Genomic DNA, 13,371 nt, shown 5'->3' with positions numbered 1-13,371 from the left:
TGCTTGTCTAGCAAGCCCAAGACCCTGAGGCTAAACTCCAATACCACTAGAGGTGGGGAAGGGAAAGAAAAGATCAGTACACATGATATAAAATAGATTAAGGCTCAGGCTGGGAAGGTGGCTCAGTGGTAGAGTGCTTGCCTTGCACGCATGAGGCCCTGGGTTCGATTCTTCAGCACCACATAAGCAGAAAAAGCCGGAAGTGGCACTATGGCTCAAGTGGTAGAGCGCTAGCCTTGAGCTGAAAAGCTGAGAGACAGTGCCCAGGCCCAGAGTTCAGGCCCCACGACCGATGACAAAAAAAAAAAAAAAGATTAAGGCTCAATTCCTGCCTTGTCCATGGTCTCCTGAGCAAGTCAGATTACCACAGCTCTTACTGGGAACAGCAACTAAGCTAAGCACCTGACCACAGATGTCAAGACCTGCTATCAAGACCTCTGGCTTCAGCCAGGCACCAGTGGCTCATGCTTGTAATCCTAGCTACTCAGGAGGCTGAGATCTGAGAATCACGGTTCAAAGCTAGGAAAGTCCGTGAGACTCTTATCTCCAATTAACCACCAGGAAACCAGAAGTGGCACTGTGGCTCAAATGGTAGAGCACTTACCTTGAGCTGAAGAGCTCAGGGACAGTACCCAGGCCGAATTCAAGCCTCATGACTGACAAAAAGAAAGGAAGGAAGGAAGGAAGGAAGGAAGGAAGGAAGGAAGGAAGGAAGGAAGAAGGAAAGAAAGAAAGAAAGAAAGAAAGAAAAGAAAGAAAGAAAGAAAGAAAGAAAGAAAGAAAGAAAGAAAGAAAGAAAGAAAGAGACCTCTGGCTTTGTCTCTGGTATACAATGTTTCCCCAGCTCCCATCCACATGGACACGGTCTGTCATGGACCCCACTTGTGGATTCCTGCCTGGCTCAAAGCACAACTGTCTTTCATGTGCAGTTTTTAGTAGCTTCCTAACTGGCCTCTTGCCCCCTTAGCAATCTATTATCAACCCTGAAAAGCTCTTGATTCACTCATCTCCAATTAACCACTAAAAATCCAGAAACAGTGCTGTGACTCAAGTGGCAGAGTGCTAGCCTTGAGTGAATAAGCTCAGGGATATCACCCAGGCCCTGAGCTCAAGCTCCAGTACTGGTACACACACACACACACACACACACACACACACACACACACACACACACACACACACACACACACACACACACACACACACACACACACACACACACACACACACACACACACACACACACACACAGAAATTCTTATAGACTTAGGAGGCTGAGATCTGAGGACCATAGTTCAAAGCCAGCCTAGGCAGGAAAGTCTATGAGATTCTTTTCTTTTCTTTCTTTTTTTTTTTGTTGGTCATGGGGTTTGAACTCAGGGCCTGGGCTCTCCCTGAACTTCTTTTTTTTTTTTTTGTCGGTCGTGGGGCCTGAACTCTAGGCCTGGGCGCTGTCCCTCTGCTCTTCAGCTCAAGGCAAGCGCTCTACCACTTGAGCTACAGCGCCACTTCCGGTTTTCTGGTGGTTTATTGGAGATAGGAGTCTCACGGTCTCTCCTGCCCGGGCTGGCTTTGAACCGCGATCCTCAGATCTCAGCCTCCTGAGTAGCTAGGATTACAGGCGTGAGCCACCAGCGCCCGGCTTCCCTGAACTTCTTTTGCTCAAGGCTAGCAAGCTACCACTTGAACCACAAAGCCACTTAGGGTTTTCTCTGTTTATGTGATACTGACGAATTGAACACAGGGCTTTATGTATCCTAGGCAAGCACTCTACCACTAAGCCACATTCCCAGCCTCTAACTTTCTTATGCATTCTATTTTCTACATTCCTTTCACCTACTGAAATGTCAAGCTCCAGAGGGCAGGGATCTAATTATATGTTTCATCCCATATTCTGATGCAGTCTTCCCAGAATTTAGAATATGGCAATCCACCTTCCCAACACACACGGGCTTAAATCCAGTCTGCAGCATGTTCTTTTTATGTCTACAATCTAAGAATGGTTTTTATATTGTTATAGGATTATAAAATCAAACAAAGAAAAGTATGCAAGGGAAGCTATGTGTAGGCAGAAATGGCTATAAAATGATTCCTATCTGTCTCTCTATAGAAAAGATTGGTTGATTCCTAGCCCAAAGCCACTCAGTCAGAAGGGTTGATGACCTAAGTTCCCATGATTGCTGCTTTTTCCTCCCACAATTGACACTTTGTAAGAGTCTTCTCACCTCCTGTGACCCCTTCCTCTATGAACTTAATTGTTTCCTTTCTTGTTCTTCTTCTTTGTCTGCATCCTTTTGGTACTAGGGTTTAAACTCAGGGCATTCAGCTTACTAGGCAAGTTCTTTTCTGCTGGAGTCAACCCTCAGCCCTTTTTGCTTAAGTTATTTTTCATATAGAGCTCGGGATTCTGTCCAGGACTGGCCTCAGATTTCAATCCTTCTTTTTCTTTTTGTTCAGTTGTGGGGCCTGAACTCTCTGGGCCTGGATGCTGTCCCTCAGCTCTTCAGCTCAAGGCTAGCACTCTACCACTTGAACCACAGTGACACTTCTGGCGTTTTCTGCTTATGTGGTGCTGAGGAATCGAACCCAGGGCCACATGCATGCAAGGCAAGCGCTCTACCACTGAGCCACCTTCCCAGCCCAGATTTTAATCCTTCTATCTCTACCCACTGGGATAACAGGCATGAACCACCATGCTGTTTTTACCCTGGTCTCAAATAAAAATCTTGCTATCTCTGCCTTCTTAGTAGCTGAGATTATAGGTGTGAGTAATCTGCCCACTTGAGAAAAGTTTATTCTATGACTTCTTTCCGCAGAAGTGGGACACCAATTTTGACCTGTGTGTTATGTGACTACAACATAAAGTGGATGTAGGTCAGGACTGGGTGGACTCTGGACATTAAGATTTTCTATCCAGGGTCTGGGAAGGTGGCTCAGTGGTAGAGCGCTTGCCTTGCATGCTTGAGGCCCTGGGTTCGATTCCTCAGCTACCATATAAGCAAAAAGAAAAAAGCTGGAAGTGGCGCTGTGGCTCAGGTGGTAGAGCGCTAGCCTTGAGCTGAAGAGCTGAGGGACAGCACCCAGGCCCAGAGTTCAGGCCCATTACCGGACCCCCCCCAAAAAAAAAGATTTTCTATCCTGGGGCTGGGAAGGTGGCTCAGTGGTAGAGCGCTTGCCTTGCATGCTTGAGGCCCTGGGTTCGATTCCTCAGCACCACATAAGCAGAAAAATCTGGAAGTGGTGTTGTGTCTTAAGTGGTAGAGTGGTTGCCTTGAGCTGAAGAGCTGAGGGACAGCACCCAGGCCCAGAGTTCAGGCCCCATGACTGGCAAAAAAAAAAAAAAAAAAAAAAAAAAAAAGATTTTCTATGCTGGACACTGGAATTGAGGTGTTTCATCTGCATTGAGGAACTGACTGCTAGGTTTGTTTGGTTTGATTTCGTTTCTGTTGGTCCTGGGGCTTGAACTCAGGGCATGGGCACTATCCGGTGAGCTTCTTTTGCTCAAGTCTAGCATGCTACCACTTGAGCCACAGCTCCACTTCTGGCTTTTGGGTAGTTTATTGGAGATAAAAGTATCACCAACTTTCTTGCCTGGACTGGCTTTAACTGTGATCCTCAGATCTCAGCCTCCTGAGTAGCTAGGATTACAGGTGTGAGCCACTGGCAGCTGGTGAGGTTGCTAGTTTGTGAGTAGATATAGCTTCACCATATTCCCACCAGGGCTGTTTACAGAGAGAGTGAATGACATGGATCTGACAGACCAGGTAAACCCCAGACTAGCAGGAAAAACACATGGAGTCATGAGAGGTATAGCAAACACTGTTTGCCTTAAATTGAACTATGTGAACTTGACAAAGGAGAAAAACTGAAACTTTTGCTAGGGGGGCAGTCTTGGGGTTTAAATTCAATTGGATTTCTTGCTCATGGCTGGCACTCTACCAGTTGAGCCACACCACCAGTCCAGCATTTTGCTGGTTAATTGGAGATAAAAGTCTCATGGGCTTTTCTTCCTGGGCTGGCTTTAAACTAATATCCTCCAGGTTCTTAGCCTCTGATGTAGTTGGGATTATAGGTATGTGCCACCAGTGTGTGGTGATCTTTTCTTCTAGTTTATAACTGAATGTGGGGGGGGGGGGGGAGGGAAGGGGGGTTGTAAGATGAAATGAAATATAAATTATCTTCTCCCCAAATCAGTCTCAGTTCCCATGGCTATTTTAATATTGAAAAATAAGGTTTTATTTTAAGTTTTTTCCTTTTGAGATGGGATCTTTTTTTTTTTTTTTTTTTTTGGTTAGTCATGGAACATGAACTCTGGGCCTAGGCACTGTCCCTTAGCTCTTCAGCTCAAGGCTAGCGCTCTACCACTTGAGCCACAGTGCCATTTCCAGTTTTCTGATGGTTAATTGGAGATAAGAGAGTCCCACATACGTTCTTGCCCAGGCCGGCTTTGAATCTCGAGCCTCAGATCTCAACCTCCTGAGTAGCTAGGATTATAGGCATGAGCCACCAGTGCCCAGTTTGAGATGGATCTTAATGTATTGCCCAGACTGATCCCAAACTCTTGGGTTCCAGTGATCCTCCTGTCTCATTCTCTTGGGCAGCTGGGACTATAGACCTGTACCACTGTATTTGGCTCAAGGCAGGTTTGGGGTATTTTGCTGTTGCTATTTTAACAAAGTCTCCTTTCATAGCCTGCTTCAAACTTGCTATATTGCCTCGGCTGGCCTGGAGCTCACAATCTTTTTGTCTCAGTCGCCTCAGCTGGGACGTCAGGTGTGTGCTACCATGCCTGACACCTTCCCTTGAATTCACACAGTAAAACTTACCCTCAGTGTAGTGATCTACATTCTACATCATAGAGCTGGAAGAAGCTACTTCCCACACACCAAACAAATGGCCCTATCCTCTCTTCAAATGAAACTCACACGGCATAGTTGATGGCACCAAAGGTGTTGGTCAATTGGCCCATGTGGGTTACACTGGCGAGCAGTACATCAGGGTCTTTCAGTTTAACATAATCTAAGAAATTAAATTCCGTTTTGTAGGATGTGGAAAATTGAACAGCAGCAAACTAGGAAAGAAAGAAAGAAAAAAAAGCTACATTGTCTCAGATTTTTTGCCATTTGTCTGCTCCAATCGCTACTTCTTCTGCAAGACCCAACTCCACATCCCTGCCTTAAATCAATTATTCTTTGGAAGATGAAACAAAATACAATAAGAGTGAGAACAAAAATCTTAGGCTGGGAATGTGGCTTAGTGGTAAGCTAGGCAAGCACTAGCATGCATGAAGCCCTGGCTTTGATTCCTCAATACCACATAAATAGAAAAAGCTGGAAGTGGCACTGTGGCTCAAGTGGTAGAGTGCTAGCCTGGCGCAAAAGAAGTCCAGGGACAGTGCCCAGGCCCTGAGTTCAAGCCCAAGGACTGGCAAAAAAACAAATTCTTAAAAACATCTGTTTCCCTGTGCAGAGCTGTGTGCTAAGCTCTGGGTCTCTGGACTTGTCTACCTCACCAGTATGGGGTAGCGCCCAGTAGATCCATGTGTGTGAGACAGACCCCTAAGCAGAGGCTAGGCTAGGTCAGAATTTCATCTCTGAACATCTGGAATGTGAAGAAGGAGTTGGTTGAAAGGAAGCTAAAATACTCTTGAGGAACTCATGTGAACTTAAGAGCTTTCCACAGGCCCATGTTATCCAAAGCTGAGGGAGACAATTGACAAAGATAGCAAGAAAGGGAAGAGGGAAACAGAAGCACAGAAGAAACAGAAATGAGGAAGTGGTGCTGTGGCTCAAGTGGTAGAGCACTAGCCTTGAGCTGAAGAGCTCAGAGACAGCACCTAGGCCCAGAGTTCAGGCCCCAGGACAAAAAAAAAAAAAAGACAATAAGCCTATTTAGGCTGGGAAGATGGCTCAGGGGTAGAGTGCTTGCCTTGCATGCTTGAGGCCCTGGGTTTGATTCCTCAGCACCATATAAACAGAAAAAGCCGGAAGTGGAGCTGTTGCTCAAGTGGTAGAGCGCTAGCCTTGAGCTGAAGAGCTGAGGGACAGCGCCCAGGCCCAGAGTTCAGGCCCATGACCAACAAGAAAGAAAGAAAGAAAGAAAGAAAGAAAGAAAGAAAGAAAGAAAGAAAGAAAGAAAGAAAGAAAGAAAGAAAGAAAGAAAGAAAGAAAGAAAGAAAGAAAGAAAGAAAGAAAGAAAGAAAGAAAGAAAGGAAGGAAGGAAGGAAGGGAGAAAGAGAGAGAAAGGGAGAAAGAGAGAGAAAGGGAGAAAGAGAGAGAAAGAAAGAAAGACAGGAAGGAAGGAAGGGAGAAAGAAAGAAAGAAAGAAAGAAAGAAAGAAAGAAAGAAAGAAAGAAAGAAAGAAAGAGAGAAATGAAAACAAGACAGAACTCCCTTGTTCTTATCCCAGTCAGAGGTAAAGGTATGGGTCCTACCCTGTAGCGTCTGGCGACCCATCCACACATGCTCCATCTGCCAGTTCAGCTAGGCAGCTACTGCCTGCAACCAAGGAGCCCAACTAGTACAGTCACCTGGTAAGACGTGTTGCTGAGTTTCCTCATCACATCTTTCATGAAGTCCACAATTTTCTGGAATTCACCTTGTTGTAAGCTCCGGGAGCCATCAAACAGAAATACCAAGTCCACTTTGCCTTTGATGCATTCTGCAGAGGCCAGATACAGAGGAACCTGAAGACCCATCTCCAGTGTCTGGCCCACCTGTGCTGCTTCCTACAGAGGAGCAGCTACTTAGAGGTATTGTGAGCCCAGTGGATTCCATACCTTGGTAGCCAGGACGCCCTTGCAGCACAGGTCCCCCCAGATTTGGGGGAAACAGGTAACACAGGCCACTCAGATAAGTATTCTGGTCACACGTCCGAGATAGCCCAGGATCACAGGCCTGAAGGAAGCAAAGGAAAAACAGGTTCAGACTTCCCTTTCTTCTGTGTCTTCTGGGCATCATCAGCATAGAATGAGCCCACTCTGAATCCTGCCCCCCTCCGTCACTTCCTGTACCAATGTTACCAAAGAGAGGCAATTCGGCCTCCATGAGATCTCTCATACTCATCCCTCCATCCCTACTGCCAAGGCTCTAAGCCACAGATCTCACCGCCCATAAATAAAATCTAAACTCCTCACTTCCTCATTGATACTGCGTACAGTGGGGCACCATGCCCTCCCATTCCCAATCACACGTTCTTTTTGTCTTCTTTGTCTCTGTCTCTGTCTCTGTGTCTCTCTGCCTCTGTTTCTGTTTCTCTTCCTTCCTTTCTTCCTTCCTTCCTTCCTTCCTTCCTTTCTTTCTTTCTTTTTTTCTTTCTTTCTTTTTGTGCAGGTACTGGGGTCTGAAGACAAGGCCTGAGCATTGTCCCTTAGCTTTTTCAAGGCAATTGGAGAGAAAAATCTCATGGAGCCAGGCACCAGTGGCTCCCACCTGTCATCCTAGCTACTCAGGAGGCTGAGACCTGAGGATTGCAATTCAAAGCCAGCTCAGGCAGGAAAAATCCTTAAGACTTCTTAACTAACCCCCAGAAAACCAGAAGTGGCTCCATGGCTCAAATGGTAGAGAGTAAGGCTTGATCACGCAGGCCTTGAGTTCAAGCCCCATGACCAATAAGGGGAAAAAAAATCTCACAGACTTTCCTGCCTGAGTTGGCTTTAAACCGCAATGTCAGCTTCTTAAGTAGATAGGATTACAGGTGTGAGCCACTGGTGCCATCAAACATTCTGCATATGTCAAACCACAGAAGACACAATGCTGCTTCCTTTACTTGCAACTCTTTCTTGCCAGCCTGCAGTTCCTAGGCAAGCACTCTACCACTTGAGCCATACTTCTATCCCCTGACTGCAAGTTATAGTGTCTAAGTCATATTATATATATAATAACTTCCTCTATCAAAATCTAGCATAGCTGGGTGCTAGTGGCTCACACCTGTACTCTTAGCTACTCATGAGGCTGAGATCTGAGTTTAGCAGTTCAAAGCCAGCCCGAGTAGGAAAGTCTGGGACACTCTTATCTCCAATTAACCACTAGAAAACTAAAAGCGGAGCTGTGGCTCAAAGTGGTAGAGTGCAAGCCTTGAGCAAAAAGTTCATGGACAGTGTCCAAGCCCTGAATTCAAGCCCCATAATCAACTGGGGAAAAAAACAACCACAAAACAACTAGCACAAGCCGGGTGCTGGTGGCTCACGCCTGTAATCCTAGCTATGCAGGAGGCTGAGATCTGAGGATTGTGTTTCAAAGCCAGCCCAGGCTGGAAAGTCCGTGAGACTCTGATCTCCAAACAGTAGAGCGCTCAAGCAGTAGAGTGCTCTCCTTGAGCTGAAGAGCCCAGGGATAGCACCCAAGCCCAGAGTTCAAGCCCCACAACCGACCAAAAAAATCAACTAGCACAATGCCTGATATCTATCTGGCAGTATCTTCATAAACAAGGTACAGTTAAACACTAGATCAGGCAGGGCATGGTGGTGCACTCAGAAGGTAGAGGTAGGGCGATTACAACTCAAGCATAGCCTGGTCTATATAGTGATTTCAAGATCAATCTGAGCTGTGTAGTGAGACCCTGTGTCAAAACAAAGCCAAGCTGAAAAAAAAAAACTCAAAGCATAAATATATAAACACTGGGACATTAAAAGGTATAGCACCAAAAAAAATCACATTGTATATCAATGATCACATATATTTCATGTTAAAAAAAATGCTGGGGGCCAGTTGTTCATGTCTATAAATCCTAACTACTCAGGGGCTGAGATCTAAACATTGTGGCTCAGAGCCAGCCTGGATAGATAGATTTGAGAAACTCATCTCCAGCTAGCCACCAAAAACCTGAAACTGGGGCTGAGAATGTGGCTTAGTGGTAGAGTGCTTGCCTAGCATGCATGAAGCCCTGGCTTCGATTCCTCAGTACCACATACACAGAAAAGGCTGGTAGTAGTACTGTGGCTCAAGTGGCAGAGTGCTTGTCTTGAGCAAAAGAAGTTCAGGGACAGTGCCCAGGCCCTGAGTTGAAGCTCCAGGACTGGCAAAAAACAAAAACCAAATAAACAAACGAAAAAACCCCCTGAAACTGGGAGTATGTTTCAAGTGGTAGAGCACCAGACAATCAAGAGTTTGAGGTCCTGAGTTCAAGCCCCAGTCTCAGCACACACACACACACACACCACACCACACACACACACACACACACACACACACTCAGCACACACACACACACACACACACGGTCAATATAAATAACTCTTGAAGTTAGTAGGATCTTGAAAATAACTGGCTAATAGTTGGTTCTCATCAAAGACTGAATGAAGCTCTCAGATGCCTTTAACCTTCTAAGGAATCTTGAATTTATGTACTTCTTCCCTCATTCCACACATCAATTGTTTATTTTCTCCTGGTGCTGGGATCAGATCCAGAGCCTTGCACATACTCAGCAAGTGCTCCTCTGCTCCCTCTCCCCACCCACAACCTCCTCTTTCCATATTGAGTTTCTTAAGCTCTCTATCATCCCTGTACAAAATTCTTACCAAAAGGCTTCCACGTGTGGGGTCTGCCACCAAGGTCATTCCCAGGTACTTGGAAGTATAGTTGGAACCTGTAGATACCAGAAGGTTGGTCTGGAAGAACTCAGGCAATCCAGGAGTGTTGGGGCCAGCCTCGATTTCCCTGAAAGCCCACTCCTCTCACCAATTACTCACCACTCAGGCTAACTGAAAGACAGTGTTTCCGGCCAAGCTGGCACTGATAGAGGCCTCCAGTGCTGTTCCCCTCACCTGGCGCTCCTACGACAACCCTGAGGAGAAAACTCACCTGAGAGATGTAGTTGCCCAGGCCTTTACCCACCCACTCCTGACTCTTTGGGGCTTCAGATTCCCTATCAAAGCAATACTCCCCCTGCTTTTCGGGAGACCTCCTTAGACTGCTCCTAAGTTCCCGAGAAATAGCCATGTTAAAGTATATTAGACTTTGCCAGAAAAACCACACAGACATCCAGGTACAAAGAACAAAGAAAAGGTTTATTGCCAGTAAAGGGACTGGCAAGACCCCTTCTCACAAGAGAGAAGAGTGAAAAGAAGCGCTGGCAATTGTCTGAGGTGACCTATATAACCTAGAGGTTTAGGAGGGCCTAGAAGGAGCTAGGAGGTGGAGATCCTGGTGTGGATGTGTGGCTTCATCATGGTGGCTAGGATTTATGGCTGCTTCCCAAGTAGTAGATAAGGGGCCTTGCAGTGGCCCAGACCTGAAGGTCACTCTAAGGGGCTCTTGGTGCCTTATATGGTGGTAGATGCCCCAGAGGAGAGCCATCCCAAGGTAAAGGGGGTTGGAGGCTGATTATTTACTGACTCTTTCAAATGGGTCTGGTGTTCCCTAGGAAAGGAGCATGCCAAGCCATGAGACGGGAACTCACTGGACTAACAAGCCATATGCCTGAATTCTAGAAAGTTAAGGGTCTTTTCCCATGGAAGCCTAGAAAACTTGAGGCCCAGAGAATAATCTGCCCAAGGCTGCTGAGTTGGTTTGTTCAGTCATCAATTCAAAAGCCATTTATGACTTATGTACTATTTACTTAGGCTGGAGTATGCACTAGGAAGAAGAAAGAGGCCAAATCTCTGCCTCATAAAACTCTACTAGAATGTAAACTGGTGTGGTAGTGCACACCTATAATCCTAGCACTCAGGAGACTGAGTTCATGAGTTCCAGGCAGGCCTGGCTACATAAAACAGATCTAATTTTAAAAAGCTAAAAGAAAACATATCAACCATAGGACACACAGAAATGTTTTAGGGGTCATGGTGCTTCTCATTTGGCACTTAAATGACACTTAAGTCCTTATTCTATTATTTGACAGCCTTTCCTGTTTCTAAAGAATGCCAGCAGTCGGGCACAGGTGACTCATGCCTATAAATCCTAGCTAGTGAGGAGGCTGAGATCTGAGGATTGGGTTCAAAGCCAGACTGGGCAGAAAAGTCTGTGACACTCTTATGTACAATTAAACAGCAAAGAAATAACAAACAAACAAACAAAACTTGAACTGTGGCTCAAGTGGTAAAGCTTTGAGAGACAGAAAAAAAAAAAAAGAAAGCCAAGCAAGAGCTCAAGGCCTGCTGGGCACTGGTGGCTCACACCTGTCATCCTAGCTACTCAGGAGGCTGAGATTGAGGATCACGATTCAAAGCCAGCCCAGGCAAGAAACTCCATGAAACTCATACCCAATAAACCACCAGAAAAACCGGAAGTGGCGCTGTGGCTCCAGTGGTAGAGCGCTGGCCTTGAGCTGAAGAGCTGAGGGACAGCGCCCAGGCCCAGAGTTCAAGACCCACGACTGACACACACAACAAAAAGCGCTCAAGGCCTAGAGTTCAAGCCCCTCAGTACCAAAACAACAACAAAAAGCATGGCTACATTTCCTGGCCGTGTGACATGTAGGCCTGAACGCTGGGCCTTGAGGTTGCACTCTACAGGTCAGGAAGGACTTGAGGGGGCCCCCACAGCTCACCTGTTTCCAACCTGCAGGACTCGATACCCGAAGTGCCTCCCCGCGTGTGGGGAGGAGAACTCCTGCACGTGCCTCACGTCCAGGTTGTAGCTCGAGGCCAACACTGCGTGGGGAGAAAGGGAGATCAGTACTTCCGGTCTGAACAGCTTCCCTGACTCCGGAGACACCTGCCCCCAGCCCCCCTACTGCATTGATACCGCATTCAACACATTCACAGAGCGGGCGCTGATTGGCTGCTGTCCACGCGCCCGGTACCCAGGCCCTCCTCTCCCCGCCCCTCAATCAAGATACACATGAAGGCCTTCAGTGCAGCCAGGTCCTGACCCTCTGGACCCTCAGGACCATGGAGCTCCCCCTTTCTGCCACCCAGGGCTCCAGAAACGCTTCTCAAGGCCTGAGAGAGACACAACTTCTCTTTTGTCCACCAACAAACAAGAAAGAATGAGAAGGTGGAGGCCCTGAGTAAGGAGCCCACAACGGAAGGGCCTGAGGTTTAGGGTGACCATGGTTCCCCGACTTGAGCCCAGATGGGGATACCCCAGATAGGTTGCTCAATCTCATCCACTCCTTCTGGGGGGGACATGGGCCTGAGGCATCTGAGAACACACATATCAGCCTCCGAGATTCAAGACGCATTGTCATCTGAGGCTCTCCCAACCCCACCCCTTCAAAGATGGGTCACTCCCTGAGCCTTTAGATCACACACACACACACACACACACACACACACACACACACACACACACACACACACCACACACACACACACACACACACACACACACACACCATCTCAGTCATCTGCAAAACTCCAAACTGTTTTCTCAACCTGCCATGCCCCCGAATTTGAACTTAATTCACAGCATCTTGGGATATCAGAATCTTCATTTGCTCAGATGAAGAGTCAGAGGCCTGCCAAAGGGTCTGGCTTAAGACCAATCAGAGACGGAATACCAGCAGGAGCATCTGAATCCAGCATTCTCCTATGTGCTCATTAACTGTCTTAATTTTTTAGTTGTTTGAGACAGGGTTTCCCTATATATCCCAGGCTGACCTGGAACTCCTGATCCTCACACTTTGTCGCTTGAATACTGGGATTACATGTGCCCATTCCATACCTGATTCAGCATCTGCCTTTATTTATCTGTTTGTTTGTACCCATCCTGGGGTTCGAACTCAGGGTGTGAGCACTATCCTTGAACTGTTTTTGCTCAAGGCCACAGCTTCATTTTCAGCCTTTTGATGGCTAATTGTAGATAAGAGTCTCATGGACTTCCCTGCCCCAGCTGGCTTCAAACCTTGATCCTCAGATCTCAGTCTCCTGACTGGCTACGATTACAGGCATGAGCTACCAGCCCCCCAGCTCTTCCTTAATTCCCTCCACACTCTGCCTGTGTTTTGGGTGCTGGCTTCCTTTCTTTTCCCTGTCCCTCTCCAGGATTTCTTACACCAATCCACCCCATGAGCAGCCCCTGGTTATTTATCTCCAGATCCACCACAGAGCCCTGCAATTTTCCTGGTCACAAACCCCAGTCCCCTTCCCTTTCTTCCCCCAATTTCCTACCGAACAGAAAGAGCCCAGACAGCAGCCGCCTGATGGTGGTGTTACAGGAGTTCATCTTTCCCACACTGGACCCGGGCCTCAGTCTCAGGCCTTTTAGATTTGCTGGCAGCCTACACTGCGTGAAAGAGGGAAATGACAATGCCCTGGGGGCCTCTTGCAATATAGAAATTTCTCACCCAACACCAGACTAGTGACTTTGAGCAGAGGTAGGAGGGGCATGTGTGCCTGTAGTGATTGTGAAACCACTAGGTTCAGAGAGGAAGTGTGAGCAGGTTATAGATATATTTTCTCTGTCTACTTGCAGAGAAGATGACAGTGTG

General features: G+C 47.0%; 1 protein-coding gene across 1 annotated transcript in view; it reads right to left on the bottom strand.

Annotated features, from left to right (window-relative positions):
* The window catches only part of LOC138841757 (integrin alpha-L-like), a 40,610-nt gene extending 27,422 nt beyond the window's left edge, over nucleotides 1–13,188 (bottom strand). The window contains exons 1-7 of the mRNA XM_070042624.1: nucleotides 13,052–13,188; nucleotides 11,488–11,590; nucleotides 9,689–9,783; nucleotides 9,518–9,585; nucleotides 6,779–6,896; nucleotides 6,530–6,660; nucleotides 4,926–5,071 (exon numbers count right to left, since the gene is read on the bottom strand). Coding sequence (XP_069898725.1) covers nucleotides 4,926–5,071; nucleotides 6,530–6,660; nucleotides 6,779–6,896; nucleotides 9,518–9,585; nucleotides 9,689–9,783; nucleotides 11,488–11,590; nucleotides 13,052–13,106 — 716 coding nt within the window. The 5' untranslated portion in view covers nucleotides 13,107–13,188. The remainder of the gene's footprint in view (nucleotides 1–4,925; nucleotides 5,072–6,529; nucleotides 6,661–6,778; nucleotides 6,897–9,517; nucleotides 9,586–9,688; nucleotides 9,784–11,487; nucleotides 11,591–13,051) is intronic.
* Nucleotides 13,189–13,371: the final 183 nt, after the last annotated feature.

This window comes from Dipodomys merriami, unplaced genomic scaffold (assembly GCF_024711535.1).
Source record: "Dipodomys merriami isolate MVZ:Mamm:240054 unplaced genomic scaffold, mDipMer1.0.p SCAF_328, whole genome shotgun sequence".
In the NCBI taxonomy this organism is placed as follows: Eukaryota; Metazoa; Chordata; class Mammalia; order Rodentia; family Heteromyidae; genus Dipodomys; species Dipodomys merriami.
This window is presented reverse-complemented; position numbering and strand designations above follow the sequence as displayed.